General features: G+C 38.4%; 1 protein-coding gene across 1 annotated transcript in view; it reads left to right on the top strand.

Moving 5' to 3' along the window:
* Nucleotides 1-15,587, top strand: part of LOC129774849 (lachesin-like) — a 181,998-nt gene extending 166,411 nt beyond the window's left edge. The window contains exons 7-9 of the mRNA XM_055778865.1: nucleotides 13,373-13,723; nucleotides 14,616-14,744; nucleotides 14,877-15,587. Of these exons, the coding sequence (XP_055634840.1) occupies nucleotides 13,373-13,723; nucleotides 14,616-14,744; nucleotides 14,877-15,280 (884 nt within the window). The 3' untranslated portion in view covers nucleotides 15,281-15,587. The remainder of the gene's footprint in view (nucleotides 1-13,372; nucleotides 13,724-14,615; nucleotides 14,745-14,876) is intronic.
* The last annotated feature ends 395 nt before the right edge of the window (nucleotides 15,588-15,982 follow it).

Below are 15,982 nucleotides of genomic sequence, written 5' to 3'. Positions count from 1 at the left end.
TTTTTGCGTAACAATATAAAAGCTCATTTGCAAGAAAATGAGGTTGTTGTGATTTGCGATTTTTCCGAAAATTATTCATTTGTGCTTCAAGATGAAGATCAAAGTCATCACTGGAACAATGATCAAGCAACAATCCATCCATTTGTTGTTTATTATAGAGATGAAAAAGGCTCTCTGGCAAATTTAAGCTTTGTAGTTATATCTGAAGTTTTAAGTTATGACACAATAGCTGTGCAAGTATTTATTTCTAAATTGGTAACATTTATGAAACAACAAATGCAGGTAAAAAAAATAAAATTCATGTCGGATGGTGCTGCATCCCAGTATAAAAATAGGAAAAATTTTGCGAGTTTATGTCAGTTTAAATCGAAAAACTATGAATGGGTTATACCTATGATATAACCGCAAGGTTGACGTAGGACTGCCGTTGGCTTAGTAATCGATTGTCTTTCTTCAATTAGCAATAATCCCACCTCGGATGTTCCGCATTGGGTACGATATCGTCGCTGCGCAGAGCTATCTTTTGTGTGCATTGATTAAACTAGTGAATGGATGAAACTATTTACGAATTCAATTGCAAACAAATCCCAATTTAAGTTAATTAATGCATTATGGTAGTAGTTATCGCAGCAAATAGTCATCAACATTTTGCCTAATCATCAAACGGAATGCGTAGAAGTTCAGTGAGATGAAGAGATATCCTCCAATGCAGTCTTGAATAATCGAAGCGTTGCATTTGTAATCGTGTTTGTAGACCGTGCTAGCAAAACCAAAGTGTAAAAATGCATGGGGGTATAAAAATATTGCCGATTTGAATGTATCTGCAATGTCGATTTTCCCAACTTCTTGAGTTCGGAATCTGTATTGGGAAAACACATTCCGGTTTGCAAAAATGCAATCGAGTACCGTAGTTTGCATCTATTTTGCAATGTCGATTTCCCCAGGCGTCATGGTTGTGAAGTCTGTGTTAGGGAAACATTCCAATTTGCAAAAACGCAAACGAGTACAAAAGTTCCCGCTGATTGCATCTAATTTGCAATGCCAATTTTCCCTGGCTCCATGATTTTGAAGTCTGTGTTAGGGAAACATTCCGATTTCCAGAGACGCAAGTGGGTACAAATGTACTCGCAGCTCGCATCTATTTTGCAATGTTGATTTCCCTAGGCTTCATGGTTCTGATGTTTGTGTTAGGGAAACGTTCCTATTTGCAAAAACGCAAACGAGTATAAAAGTTCCCGCTGCTTGCATCTAATTTGCTATTCCGATTTCCACAGGCTCCATAATTTTGAAGCATGTGTTAGGAAAACATTCCGATTTCCAGAAACGCAAGCAGGTACAAAAGTACCCCCTGCTTGCATCTAATTTGCTATGCCAATTTCCCCAGGCTTCATGATGCAGAAGTCTGTGTTAGGAAAACAATCCAATGTGCAAAAACTCAAACGAGTACAAAAGTTCCCGCTGCTTGCATCTGATTTGCAATGCCAATTTTCCCTGGCTCCATGATTTTGAAGTCTGTGTTAGGGAAACATCCATCCATTCCTGCGATCATACCTCAATCGTTGCGCAATCATAACTGAGTGGATTTTCGAGTGGCACTCGCTTATATACCGATTCGTGTGATTTCAAAGCCTGTTTTAAAAGCACGGTATTGAAACGAGTTTTTGGATCAAAAATAACAAGCATATAGCGCGTAGACATTTTCAACCTTATTCCGGAATACACGCCACTGTAAACATTTGGTAGAATTCATTTTCAATACACCGAGTTCATCCACCGATGTTATTCTGATTTAAGGTGGGACCAGAATGCCGCGCTATGCGTCGCGTTGCGACAATTGTGCTTTGACACTTCATTTTAAATATGTGTGTTTCCATTTAGTCGAACACAATAATGCGTTGCGTCATTAACATCGTTGTACCAAACGCTAACATTTGTTCTAAACTGCTTGTGTCGAATTCGCGATGAAAGTGGCATGGTGTCGACGTCTGGTGGCAACTTCAAATGAGGGCCATAATTTGGGTCCCAAACTCGTTAGTGTTATCTCTATCAGATTAGAAGACTTCGTGTCGGTGCCGGTTTTTAAATTCTAAAATTTGAATGAAAATTTTCATCATGTTATTTGATTACTAGAAACACGTGTTTCTGACTTTCATTCAACCATATGGCTAAACAATTTTAACATTGTTGCTGAATTTTTTCATCATAATATAGAGTTGTCTTCATAAACAATTTTCGTATGAGACTTTATCACCACCTGCAAACAAAAATGTTTTTCATTTAAATAGAATACCGGTTTGATAAGGAAAAGCTAATTTTCATTCATAATTTTAATTTTGAAAATGTATTCATTCCGACTGAAAATCAGCTATTCTTTCATGCTCCCCTAAACTAGTAAACGAAGCTCAATGCCGCCAGCGCGGATATGTCAATGTGTTGTTTTTAAAAACATTCAACTGATCCGTGGACACAACAAGAACAAGATTTTCATATGAATTTTATTTTGTTTTTGTTTACATGTAAATTGGTGACGCGATCGCTAGATTGTGACTGCAAATCAACAGACTGCGTCGGGCAAATGTTTTAGTACAAAACGCAAGCAATGACAACTGATGAGAAGCAACGCACAACGCGGTATTCTGTCTCCACCTTTACACTTCACGCTCTCTTTTGTGTAAACAGGCATACACTCTCCCGAAAAGCTGGTATATATGACTAGCTTTTTGGTAAATATTACCAATATTTAATAAATGTTTGCAATACGAATTCTTCTTACATATTACACGATATGATGTCAAATCGGCCAGTATAACCCAGTATAAGCAGTCGGTTCAACGTTCGTTTAACATATATAACATGTTATATTAACCCTACCTTTATGCATATATTGTTATGAATTTATTGAGCTTTTGTATGCATCTTTATTCATTTATTGAACTATCTGAACTATTTAAAATATTTATTGAACTATCTGAATTATTTATTGAACTGTCTAAACTATTGACATCTGATCCTGTTCGATTGGGTCTGATCCATGGCTACAAATTAGGAAAAAATACACAGTTATTACTATGAATAGCTACGACAGACTACTCAATTCTCACCATTACCCTCTCCCAGGACCAGCTTGTAATTACTTCTCAGCCAAACACATTCGGGAGATATCATGAAACTAACAAAACCCAGATGGCATTAAGTGAAGCTAGCTTTATGTCCCGTTGCAACATTGACTTGACGCGCAGGATACGGAACCTGCGTCGTGAAGAATCCGGAAAACATCTAATTGATTGAACCACCGTCTGCAAAACGTTTATGAAGTTGTCCTTGACCGAATCCAACAGGTAGAACTAGGACTCGACAGGGCTCGTTTTTGTGTATCGAAGTACCCAGATTCCTTACTATTGAAGTTCTCCCGCAGCAGACGAGCACAAATCATTGCTATCCAAAATGTATAAATATCAACTAAAGAACATAAATTGAATTGATTTTCACGAATATTACTTACCTATCCCGAATCTGAGTTAATACGACCTTCTTCTGTGATGAAATCAATATCGGAAAGTAGTGCCTTGCAACTCAATTAACAACTCGGTTATTAGGCTAATACATTTATTTTCTTCGCGGTTGACAGTAATGGCAATCGTAAAAGTTACTAACACCGCGAAGTAAAATGAATCAATCGTTGGTAGGGATGTGTATTGCATCTGACATTCATTTTACAAACGATTGGTAATATTTACAGAAAATATGGACATTCGACTGTTTGAATTACAAAAGATTTGGAAGCTTTTTTTTAGTAATCCATTTTCTGGGTGTATCGACACAACTCGAGGATAAACAAAACAAAATACAACTGATGTTTCTATTATGGTGGGTATAAACCTAAGATAAGATCAGACAATAGGGGGTCTTTTACGGACCAAATTTCTGTCAGATACGGACCAAATGTCTGTCAGTCGTTCTGATTTCTGATTGGTCGATTTCGATAAATTTTGTAAACAAAGTCGATTTTTCCAGTGTTGCCAATAAAAATAAATTACGTTGGGTTTGTATTGAATTTAGAAAAAAAATGAATTTAATTGATATTACGATACTTAGTTTAGAGGAAATGTGAAGGAATTGTATACACGTTTTACCTAATTATTTTGTTACTATATTTTGATTGAATTGAAAAATTTATATATATATATATATATATATATATATATATATATATATATATATATATATATATATATATATATATATATATATATATATACTTCCATTTCATGTCAAACCGATATAGTGCTCCTCAGATTTCCATGAAAAGTGGTAGTTTCTTTCTTTATTGCAAAATATTAGACCCGTATTTTTTATTTTTTCGTTAGGGTGACCTTTTCTTATTTTAGGGTGGTCCGAAAAATCATTTTTTTCAACTTTTTCCTAAAAGTGCGTTGGGAAAAAGTGGAAAAAATGAGTTTTCGTTGGGAAAAAGTGGAAAAAATGAGTTTTCGGACAACACTAAAATGGAAATGGACATAAGTTTAGTTTAATAATAATCTATTTGGTTTCTGATACTAATATATTTTATTTCTACCATGCCATGCTCCTGCTATCAAATTTTCGTTTCCTTGTTTTTTTGTTTTCTCCGCTTTTTAAACGAAAAGATATAAATTTTTTTATAATGTCATTCCTTGTTTTTTCACAATGGAATAAAGTGGATGGCAAAACATACATTTCTCCTGCCATTTTCTTCGGCAAATCAGCTTCGTTAGGTTCCAAATGCGATTTCATATTTCGGAATAGAATTTCCATTGCTAAGAAGAAATTAAAAGTCTCATCATTCACTATGCAGATGGGAGAGTTAGAAGCTGTAGCTCGCAAATATGAAAAAAGAGACGGTTGATACAATCTAGGTTGTGTTTTGCTGACTACCAATCTCTTGTTACACTGCTGACATGTTCTTTCCCGCTGAATAATTTTTTTGATGATGAAACCAGCTTCACGCCGCTTTGATAGCAAATCTATCAATCCAATAAGATGTTGTTGTGTATCGGCTGTATACGAAGCATTCGGTACTACGGTCATGTATTGCGAAAGAGTCACAATTTTCAAGTTATTGCTGAATTGCAATGGAGTTGGGCGTCGTTGCTTTGCACGAATCAATGAGAAAAGACTCTCCAGACAATCTTGGACGAACCGCGATGTAAATATTTGTGGGTGTCCTTCATGCAAAAGCCGATCTGTCAACCTCACAATTGCATTCGTGCAAACGATTACACTTGTTTGCCATGGTTTCCAATGTCCGTGTCCTACTTGGAGATCATACATTAACCGCACCATGGTCTTCAGATGAGCGATATCCTCGTCATATTTCATAGGATCATTCAAACAAAATACTTTTTCTTCTGCCCTATTATTGATAAGCTCGAACCATCGAGCAAAGTCTTCTATGAAGCATGCGGTAGTAAGAAGCTCCGGTAATTCTCGTATTTCCGCATGAAACTTCAATGCTGCAGCCACCGTCCTGTTGCAATATTTTGTTGCGTTGCATACTTTCATTTTATCTATTGAAGATGTTCTGTTGTCAAAGCACACATCCGAGGCCGTTAGTCTGTGACAAAGCCGCAACGTGTTGTTTATTTCGGAGTTCACGATTGTGGTTAAATGGTCTCGATGAACAATATTGGATGTTAGCTTTTTTTCACGAACATACCAATCCGGAACTTTCAGGTAGACATTGTTCAACCAGCCATGTACTGTATTTTTAAATACGTGTACGGGATCGGGTATGATCTCTAGCATTCTGTTCTCAGCGTTTGGATGAGGTATCGCAGCATTTAATGTCTCATTTTTGCGACGAATATCGATCCCCAAATCCTTCCACATGCGCTGGTTTTCGGACCCGGAATCTGTTGTTATAAAATGAACACGCAAACTGATTCCCTCTGCTCTTGAAACTGCAAACAATACAGTATTCTTCAAAAACTCTTTTTGTATAGAGTTGCCGGTGTACTCGAAAGCAACCACCTGTTTCCAGCGCGCTGCGATTCCAACTAGCATGAATACCAAAGCTTTACAGGCTAAAGTTTGGGACATAGGAAGCGTTGTTGTTCCAACAAACTGCTTCGTATTTTGGCAAAACTCATTTGCCTCGTCTATGCTCATTTCGTCTAGAACCAATCCGCAGTCCTTTTCTTCAACCGACATTGTGGAGACTTTATGTTGTAGCAGCTCGAATATATCTTCAAGAATACCTACAAAATATCATTTCATATATTAACATGCGATGAGACATATGATTATAATTACATACCAGGACTGAAACGAACTCCTTCAATTTGGCGTAGTAGAGTCCTCGTGGATGGGAACGGGAAGCCTTTTTGAATAAGCTTGTCGTATCCACCTTGACATGCAAACCGAATTTGTAAATTTTCCGTAATCGTTTCATTGGACCAACGTTTCACTTTTTTAACCTCTCCTGTTAATAGCTTAATTTGATCTTCTCTGAAAAGCTTCTTCAAGGGCTGTTTTCCACGAATTCTCGAGGTCAGATATCCGCATTTTTTCTTCCATTGTTTTACAATTCTATTAACGGTTACATCAATATAAAATATTAGAAAATAACATATTTTTTGACACACTACCTTTTCAGCTTGGAAATTTGATGTTTCAAACGAAATATTTCTTCCTGTAGTTGTTTATCTCCTTCATATACGTCAACCAAATCATAATTGTTCTCAATACTTTGTATCTCTTCCCATTCCTCATTCGCGGATGCAGCTAAGGTCGGAATTTTCGTAACTCCATTTTCATTGTATTTCCCATCAACAAAATGAGCCTGTATATATACTAGTATTAGGATATGTTTTAGAATTAGTTTTTAATACTTACGCTACATATTCTTGTGCTTGATTTGATTTCAAAGAATGGAACTTCTAATTCACTGTTCACGCAAAATCGAATCCATTCTTTCCGAATATTTTTGTCTTGAGGGAACCGATAAAATTTATACTCAGGATGAGTATCCGTCCTTCGCTCACAATTTAAGGCTTTACACTTCATTTTTATTTTTGAATTACGTTTTGTATGAATAAAATGGCTTCCTAACGTTGTTTTGGTTGTATCCCTGCTCATATAATAAGATAGAATGTTTTGGTTCAGACAATGAGAATCTGCATAACGCGTCAGATTAGATTTATTTGCTGAAAAAAATCCCAAATTTGTTTTGGAAACGATTATATTATAGATATGGGTATTTAAAAGACCTATTTTATCCTTTTAAAGCATATTTTTGAGATTGTCTATTTGAAAATATGCAATAATCATTGAATTCGCACCAACCAAATGTTTACGATTCATTAAAATAGAAATTTGAAAAATCCGATATTTTATAATATTTGGCAGCTCTGGCATCTTCATGTCATGGCTTCGTTTTTGGACGACGAAGAAGAGTAAGAAGCCAGTTGTCTGGTCTTGTCTTAGGTATAAACTAGTGATATATTCATGTGAAAAAATAGGATGAGATTTATAGAAATCGCATCAACCGTTTACACTAACGCGAACTTATATACTGAATAAAGGGTGTGTCACATCAAATTGCATCACGGAAAAAACGCTGTAGAAATTCGCCCAGTAGACCGATCCTTTTGAAAATTTTAGACAGTAAAATAAAAACTATTAAACAACTTTTGGCATTTTCTTTTTATTCATACTTCGAGCCCAAGCCCGTATGCTCGCACCTTCCTCTTTACCCCGTCCATAAGGTTCTGTACAACGTCAGGTTGTAGTTTTTTTTGAACAGAAATCCATTTTCTCTTGAAGTCCGCCTCCGATTTGACAACTTTTGGGTTCTTCCGGAGGGCCTGCTTCATAATCGCCCAATATTTCTCTATTGGGCGAAGCTCCGGCGCGTTGGGCGGGTTCATTTCCTTTGGCACGAAGGTGACCTCGTTGGCTTCGTACCACTCCAACACGTCCTTTGAATAGTGGCACGAAGCGAGATCCGGCCAGAAGATGGTCGGGCCCTCGTGCTGCTTCATTAGTGGTAGTAAGCGCTTCTGTAGGCACTCCTTAAGGTAAACCTGCCCGTTTACCGTGCCGGTCATCACGAAGGGGGCGCTCCGCTTTCCGCAAGAGCAGATCGCTTGTCACACCATGTACTTTTTGGCAAACTTGGATAGTTTCTGCTTGCGAATCTCCTCCGGAACGCTGAATTTGTCCTCTGCGGAGAAGAACAACAGGTCCTGCAGCTGACGAAAGTCCGCTTTGACGTAGGTTTCGTCGTCCATTACCAGGCAATGCGGCTTCGTCCGCATTTCGGTGTACAGCTCCGGGCTCGCGTCTTCCCCACCATGTTTTGCCTTTCGTCGCGGTTAGGAGCCTCCTGAACCTTGTATGTACGCAGGCCCTCCCGCTGCTTGGTCCGCTGGACGAATGAACATGACAAATTCAGCTAATTGGCGACATTCCGGACCGAACTTCTCGGATCACGTCTATCTGCTTAACTACGCGCTTGTGATCTTTTTCACTGACGGAGCATCCATTTTTGCCGTTCTTCACCTTCCGGTCGATGGTTAGGTTCTCGAAGTATCGTTTTAGTACTCTGCTGACCGTGGATTGGACGATTCCCAGCATCTTACCGATGTCCCGATGTGACAACTCCGGATTCTCGAAATGAGTGCACAGGATTAATTCACGACGCTCTTTTTCGTTCGACGACATTTTTCCAAATTAACGAAAAATTGACAGGGAAGCATGGCCAACGTGATCTATACACACATTATCTGATTATAAGCGAAAGCTGGAGATATAATTCCTAAAAATTAAATTTCTACAGCGTTTTTTCCGTGATGCAATTTGATGTGACACACCCTTTATATTCATATTTTCGGTGAATTTATTCACCTAAAGTAGAACTGCATCCAACTTTAGTGATTTCTCACCAAAGAGAAATTCACCAGCGTTTACATATGCCTGAATTTATTCTATTCATAGTGGTTATATATACCTCGAAGAAGTGTATCATATATATTCTCACCCGTTTACATCTATTTTCATGTGAATAAATCCATCTATAGTTATAGATCTCCCAAATGTAAACGCGCCATTAGAAACGACATCGGAAATGAACACAAGGTCATTTTGGTATCCACTCCACATTCTACACGAAGTTCATTTTTACACTTCACGATCGGTGGAAACGCAAAAAAGTGAAGTGAGATGTAAGCGTAGTGGAAACGTAAGTGTAAGTGGATACGGGAATAAGGCCCTTTATCTTTCGAATGAAGTGTTTATCGTACCACTTCGTTCAGTTGTTTAGGAGCTATTAACGCTCAAAATCTCGTTCTCCGGCGTAACGCTTTCGTTTTCGAAACTTTGAACTTACACACCAGTATAGAAATGAAAGACGTAGTCCTACGTCAATACGACATTGACGCTGAAATTATAAGAAAATTCATTAAATTTCGTGAACATGACACGACAAACAAATTAAAAAAGATTATTTACTATAAAAAAGATTATAAATTAGAAATATTTTTTCAAATATCTCGAGAATGGTTGCATTTAGAAGGAGATTGATAATAACCTTTTTGTTTTAAATCATATCAGAATTCATAATTTATGGCTAAGAATGATTGCTAACACACAAAAATTCGAAGTGTCGAAAATTCCTAAAAATTCGATGTTCCGCAAAGTTCGTCAAAAATAGTTTTATCATCTTGGGCCCATTTTTTTAATTTTCTGCATGACTTCTATTTTGTATGAAAAAATTACAAAAAAAATTAAAAATATGTATTTTGGATATCGCAAATAGCATTTTTAAATTGTAAATAAAAAAAAAGAGTACTAATTGTTTTCTCAGTGTACATTTTTTTTCATATTCAACTTTCAATACTCTATAACTCTTTCTAAGACACTATTTCGGTACGACTCATAGTTTTTGAGATATAAATTATCAAAGATTTCTCTAACTCAAATCGATACGCCCTTTTCAAAAGTTACGCTTGAGTCAAAAAAAGACGGGTGGGTAATGTCGGGGACATAACCGGAGTGACGTAGGACTATACAAAGGGGACAGCTCTTGTTAAATATATTTTTTTTATTTTCTTCTCCTACGTGAGTACCTACCTATCTACCTGAAAAATGGATTAGTGTACTGTTTATTCTTTATGAACATGTTGGTGGTTCTGAAAAGAACCTTTGGCGTTGTGTTTTTGCGTTTTTTGGTTTCCCTTTCGACAGTCCCCTCTGGGCTGGTTTTATTGTGGCTCTCCACTGGGCTAGAGGCGAATGAACTTCAAAGTTTAAAGCCTCTTAAAAACAAAGAAAGAAAGAAAGAAAAATACATTCATTACGATTTGTTCGCTCGTTGGATTCACATGCAGGCTAAAAAGGATCCTTTTCAGGATCACAAAATTATCTTCAATCCAAAGAGTTTATTGTTTTGTTATCACTCGATATCCCCATCTTGTTCGGCTAAACCTTTCTGTTTAGCGATTGCGTTTGCCACTCGCCACAGCTTTCACAGTTGGGAAATTTCTTCCCATCCAGCTTGTGACATATTGTACAGTAAATTACATTCAATGGCACGTCGCATTACCACCACTCAGTGTCGGATTGGAGGTAATTTTAACTTGTAATTGAACATTTGCGATGACAGTGGTATAGTGTCGACTTTCAATGTGGGGTCATAATTTGGACCCCGAACTCTATGTTTACAAAAATGTCCAACTAAATATGTCGCATTACAGGTCCGTCCAATTAGCTAAATGTCGAGATAAGTGTAAATTACTGTACTTTCAATCTGGAAGCAATTTAAGAATTGGTGAAAATCAATAAGCTCAGAACAACTGCCAAATTCACATACTCATCATATCCTGGCAAACAAATTATGAAAAAATCAATTTGTGTTTTATTATTATTTTGGATATTATTTTAGAAAGCATTGAACTGTATTTCGTAAACTCTTTTTTGAAAGGCTTAATGGCCCTGATAAGCGCCCTGTTTTATGGAATGGTTCCACTTTAGAAAACTTAGTACTCGTGGTTTTGAAAAAAAACATTTCGAATGCCCTCGATGCCGCCTTGTTCTGAATTTGCCACCAAAGCAGTTTGTATAAAGAACAAACTTTTTTCTTCTGCTACCTGATGCCGTTTTGCGATTGCGTTTGCCACTCGCCACTCGCTGCATCTGCCTGTTGTCTTGATGTCCACCGAACCGAATGTGTTCTGCGGGGATTTTTAAGCTGATAGGCTGGCTCGAGAATTACGCATGTGTGAGACTGCGACCAATGTTTCGTTCATTTTTTTCTTTTTCCTTTCCAATCGTGCTTCATTCTATTTCGCTGCTGCTCTGGTTGCCATTTTTGGTCGGTACGATTTGAGGAGCACAAAATGGACCAATCAAAAATGGGCACATAGTGCATTTTGACAATGCTTGTTATTTCACAATTATTCAATTATTTATCTCAAGAAAAATGAAATGTTATTCGTTATGATAGATGCGTAGATATATTTCCTATCAATTGATGCAAAAACCTTTGCGATCTATTGAGAAATGCTCGAGTTATAAGCGTTCCAAATCTTGCATTTTTTCCTACTCGTTCAGTGCCTAGATTTCCATTTCACCCCCTATATCTTCCGGTTAGACGTAGTCCTACGTCAAAATTCCCAATTGTGGTGGAAAAGTGATATTTCCTCTAACTCGAACGGAATACACTCTTTCATTCGAATCTAAAATACTCATGTTTTGTCATTTGTCGATTTCATTTGTAATTACTCAATTTCAACATTTCTCGTCATCGATCATCGATTACTTCCTCTGGGGGTACGTGAAGGACCGTTGCTACGTTAGTAAGCCACACAATTTGGAGTAACTTAAAGAAAAAATAACTCGGATTTTCAACATCATCAACATCATGAAGAATTTTGTTCATCGTTTAAAATGCGTTATCGAAAAAGGTGTGGTCAGATCAAAAATGTCCTAAAATAAGCTTTATTTTCGTTTTTACAAAATTAAAATCGGTTCACTTTTGTAGAAGTTAATAAAATTTGTTGCGTGAGTGTTTAATCTGAAAGACCCTGTATATATCAAAATATTTCCTTAATTTCAGGGTTAATAAAGTAGGAAACCGATTACTTGCTGTCGACTCGAGTTTAGAAGGGTAACATATTTTCTTCAGGGAAAGGGTGGGATATAAGGAGATTGTAACAATGTTCACTATTAATTCTTAAACCTGTTCTTATATCTATTATGTACTAGCTGACCCGGCAAACTTCGTCCCGCCCAAACTTTATTTTTCGTGATCACATTCGCGTTTTTTTTTCTAAGCACACGTTCATGGGTCCAATCGCAGAACTGTTCATTGATTGATTTTCTAATCTACCCTTTAAAATTACTTTTTACTATTAAATTCCTAATACGTCTACCAAAACTTGTCATTATAATATCAGATTATTTTCAGACATAATTCTCGTTAAAGATTTTTCAACCACTTGCAAATAACATGTTTATCCGATACATGGAACGAATGTTTGATAAAGAAAATATGAATTCGGCTCCATTTGCTTGATCAGTTTTCGAGTTATGCAGAAATTTGTGTTTCATTTGTATGGCAGCTCACCCCAAAAACCCCTACATACCAATTTTCATGTCGATCGGTTCAGTAGTTTCCGAGACCATAAGAATCAGACAGACAGAAAGACAGAAATACAGAAAGACAGAAAGACAGAAAGACAGAAAGACAGAAAGACCGAAAGATCGAAAGATAGAAAAACAGAAAGGCAGAAAGACAGCAAGATAGACAGACATCACTCCATTTTTTTTATATAGATTAGGAAGGAAATTTGAAAAATAACATTAGAAAACAACAGAGTTGTATATTGTCGTTGTTCATTTTCAATTCATAACAGGCCAAATGACCGGTATGTTTAGTGTTAAATACCATTATAAAGTTCAAGATTATTCCATTCCATGCAGATTTTTTTTCTTCAATCAGGGAATTTTTTGATGCAGGGAAGTCAATTTTCGTTAATAATTTTCACTTCGGAAATGTGTTTATTTCTCCCACGACTATGTAGGCTAGAGTTGCTGCATTGCCATCAAATTTCAAACTTCCAAAGTTATGACAGTAAGAATGCAGTGTGTAGATCTTATGACTAAGCTAGTCAACAACAGTTAAAGTTTAAGGATTCATCTGTCATACGGTAAACCTTCTCATGAATTATTTTGAAGTATAAAAAAAATGAAAAAGTAGCTGAATTGTAAATTTAATTGTTTGCCCTTTTTCATAAAAGCCCTTGAATTCCGAACGGCGTCATCGTGTACTATCATCACCGATACCTATATATAATTAATTCATATCCTTCCCGCCATTTCCCAAATAAAATAGTCGCTCCCAATGTGACCACGGAACGGACGCTGCTCGGGGTGTACGAGGAATCGGACGTCGAGCTGGAGTGCGCCATCGAGTCGTTTCCCCGTTCCGTCAACTACTGGACAAAGGTGTCCGCAGGTAGCGGACGAAGCTACGGTGGCCCACAGGGTGCGCCCTCCCAGGTGGTCCTCCGCCAGGAAGTGGTTCTGAATGGGGACCGGTACGAGATTCGCGAACAGTACCGCACCGCTTATTCGAACCGGATAAGCCTCCGGATCCGACGATTCGATGCCAACGACGCTGGCAGCTACATGTGCATATCATCGAACGCCTTTGGCAAGGCAAATAAAACCATTAGAGTTTACGGTAAGTGTGTGAAGAGACCGGGTTTCGCTTTATCGCGCCGCTCGACTCAATAAAATGAAATTGGAAATCTGGTGCCAAATTGCAAACCCACACACACACACACCCATACAAACACACACAATGCAGTAAAATATGACGGTCGGGGTGTAAAAATTGTTCCCCATAAAACGGAGGTCATAAAATCAACTAACAGTTCTCGTTTCTAATGTTATTGCTTTCGACTGTCGGCTGGAAGGGGCATCAAAGATTGATAAAAGTAAAGCCTTCGGAATTTCCCAGACGATGTTTTCATTTTTCGTCCGCCTTCTGCCGGGAGGGAAAGCTTTCTCCAGCTTGAACATTGGTCCTCCGTACGGTTGGTCCGTTACGATGCCATAAATAAAGGATTTTATGCCTCTCGCCAACATGGATCCCCTGACCTCGGGCATTTGGCCTTCGGGGCGCTTACCTCGAAGTGTTTCAAGATTGTAATAATACTTGGCAGACCATGGAAAACGGGCAAATTCCAACAAATGCAATCTCTCCCATGCTTCGTCGCCCGCGTTTATTACCATCCGTCGGGTTTTGGAGTGGGACAATGGGCCGAAGTGTTATCAGCTGCTTTATGGAGATTCTTCATATTCATTAGGGGTGAAATATTGTGCTCACCCCTTTCCGGATTTCGTCCGAACTTTAAAAGATTATGGATGCTTAAATTTATGGCGACCCGATGTCCCATTGTGCTTTTTGGATTGTATTTTTTTTTTCGGCGGAAGTAAAATTCCGTGAGTCTATTGTTGCTTCTACCTGGAATGGATAAAAACAGCTTTGACCTTTATGTGAACCTTAATTTTATGTCAATTACGGTACGGGGTTGCAAACGTTCCGCTTATTTTCTCTTTCTTTCCCGCAGAGATCAAGCGGCCGACGACGACCACAACCACCACAACGACAACAACGACGACCACGACGACGACGACTACAACAACAACTGAGCAGCCAACCACGATACCGGAACGGAGGACAACTTTAATGGCTCAGCGTAAGTTTTTTCCCTTCCCGCTTCCTTCTGAACTAATTTGTCACAACGTCACTGATGTCTTGCTGCTGTTGCGATTTGTTCTCTGTTGTTCTTATTTTATCTTTTTTTATCCTTCCTCCCGTCAATCGATAGGAGCGCCAGAAGCGGCGCCACATCCCCCGACGGATTTTATCTTTGAGTATGTCACGAACCCGCCCTCCTATGTCGAGTACGGAGCGAACGGGGAGACGTACTTCAACTATCCCCAGCTGACGGCCTACTCCAAGTCTTCACCGTCGAACCATGGCGGTCATCAGGGCGCCGGAGGCCATCCGGGTCAGGGCGACGGTTCGTCTTCGTCCCGCTCGCTGCTGGTGCCCTCCGGGGAGGAACGCCTGCTGACCATTCTGGTCATGACGGCACTGTCCTGTTTGTCGTTTTTTCGCCTCTTTCAGGTCTATCTGCCCTGGGTGACGGTTTTTCTGCTGCTTCTGCTGATCGGCCGGAAGCCCAAGGAGAAGGGCGGCTTTCAGCTGCTCGGTCGGCACCCGGTGTAGTGGTTGAGAATGTGTTGAGTTTTGGTTCTAACGTAAGTTCGTAGGTTTATTATCAATGACAACTTCTAGACGATATCGTAGCGTATCAGATTAATAGCGTCACCCCGGTGCGGGGGAGGGATGCGAAGAGGAGGAGGAAGAAGAAAAAAATGCAAGGTTTTAGAGAAATTGTATATAAACACAGGACACATACACACATTCACGATAAGGTAACGATAAACTTCCGGTGCCCACCGCTGGGAGCAGTGGGTGAAATGAAGCAAATAGGAATCTGTTACACATTATTGAAGTAAAAAAGTACGTTTAACAAATGATGTATATTATGAAAAATTATGCACGATGTTTCATTCATTTAGAGGTATCCGAATGTCTTGCGTAAATCATTTTTCGTCTTGTTGTGGTCTCGAAAGTTTGTATTACTTTTGTTGACTGAAAGATAATGTCTTCTGAAAACCTCTCGTGAAAAACAATTGTTTGTCTAACAAAGAAAATATCACAATTTCTCCGCACAAAAATTAAATTATAGGGCAATTTGAGTTGTTAAAATATTATTGACAACAAACCATAACTACTACAGGGGAACTTCGAGATAACGTACCCTCGATATAACATCACTCGAGATAACGTACACATTTCAATGGACGAATTTCATGCCAACTCGTCTTAGGAGTTGGGAACACCATCGCAGATTGCAGTGAAACG

The sequence above is a fragment of the Toxorhynchites rutilus genome, chromosome 3, assembly GCF_029784135.1.
Source record: "Toxorhynchites rutilus septentrionalis strain SRP chromosome 3, ASM2978413v1, whole genome shotgun sequence".
Taxonomy (NCBI): domain Eukaryota; kingdom Metazoa; phylum Arthropoda; class Insecta; order Diptera; family Culicidae; genus Toxorhynchites; species Toxorhynchites rutilus.
Note: the sequence above shows the minus strand (reverse complement) of the source record. Positions and strands in the feature narration are given on the sequence as shown.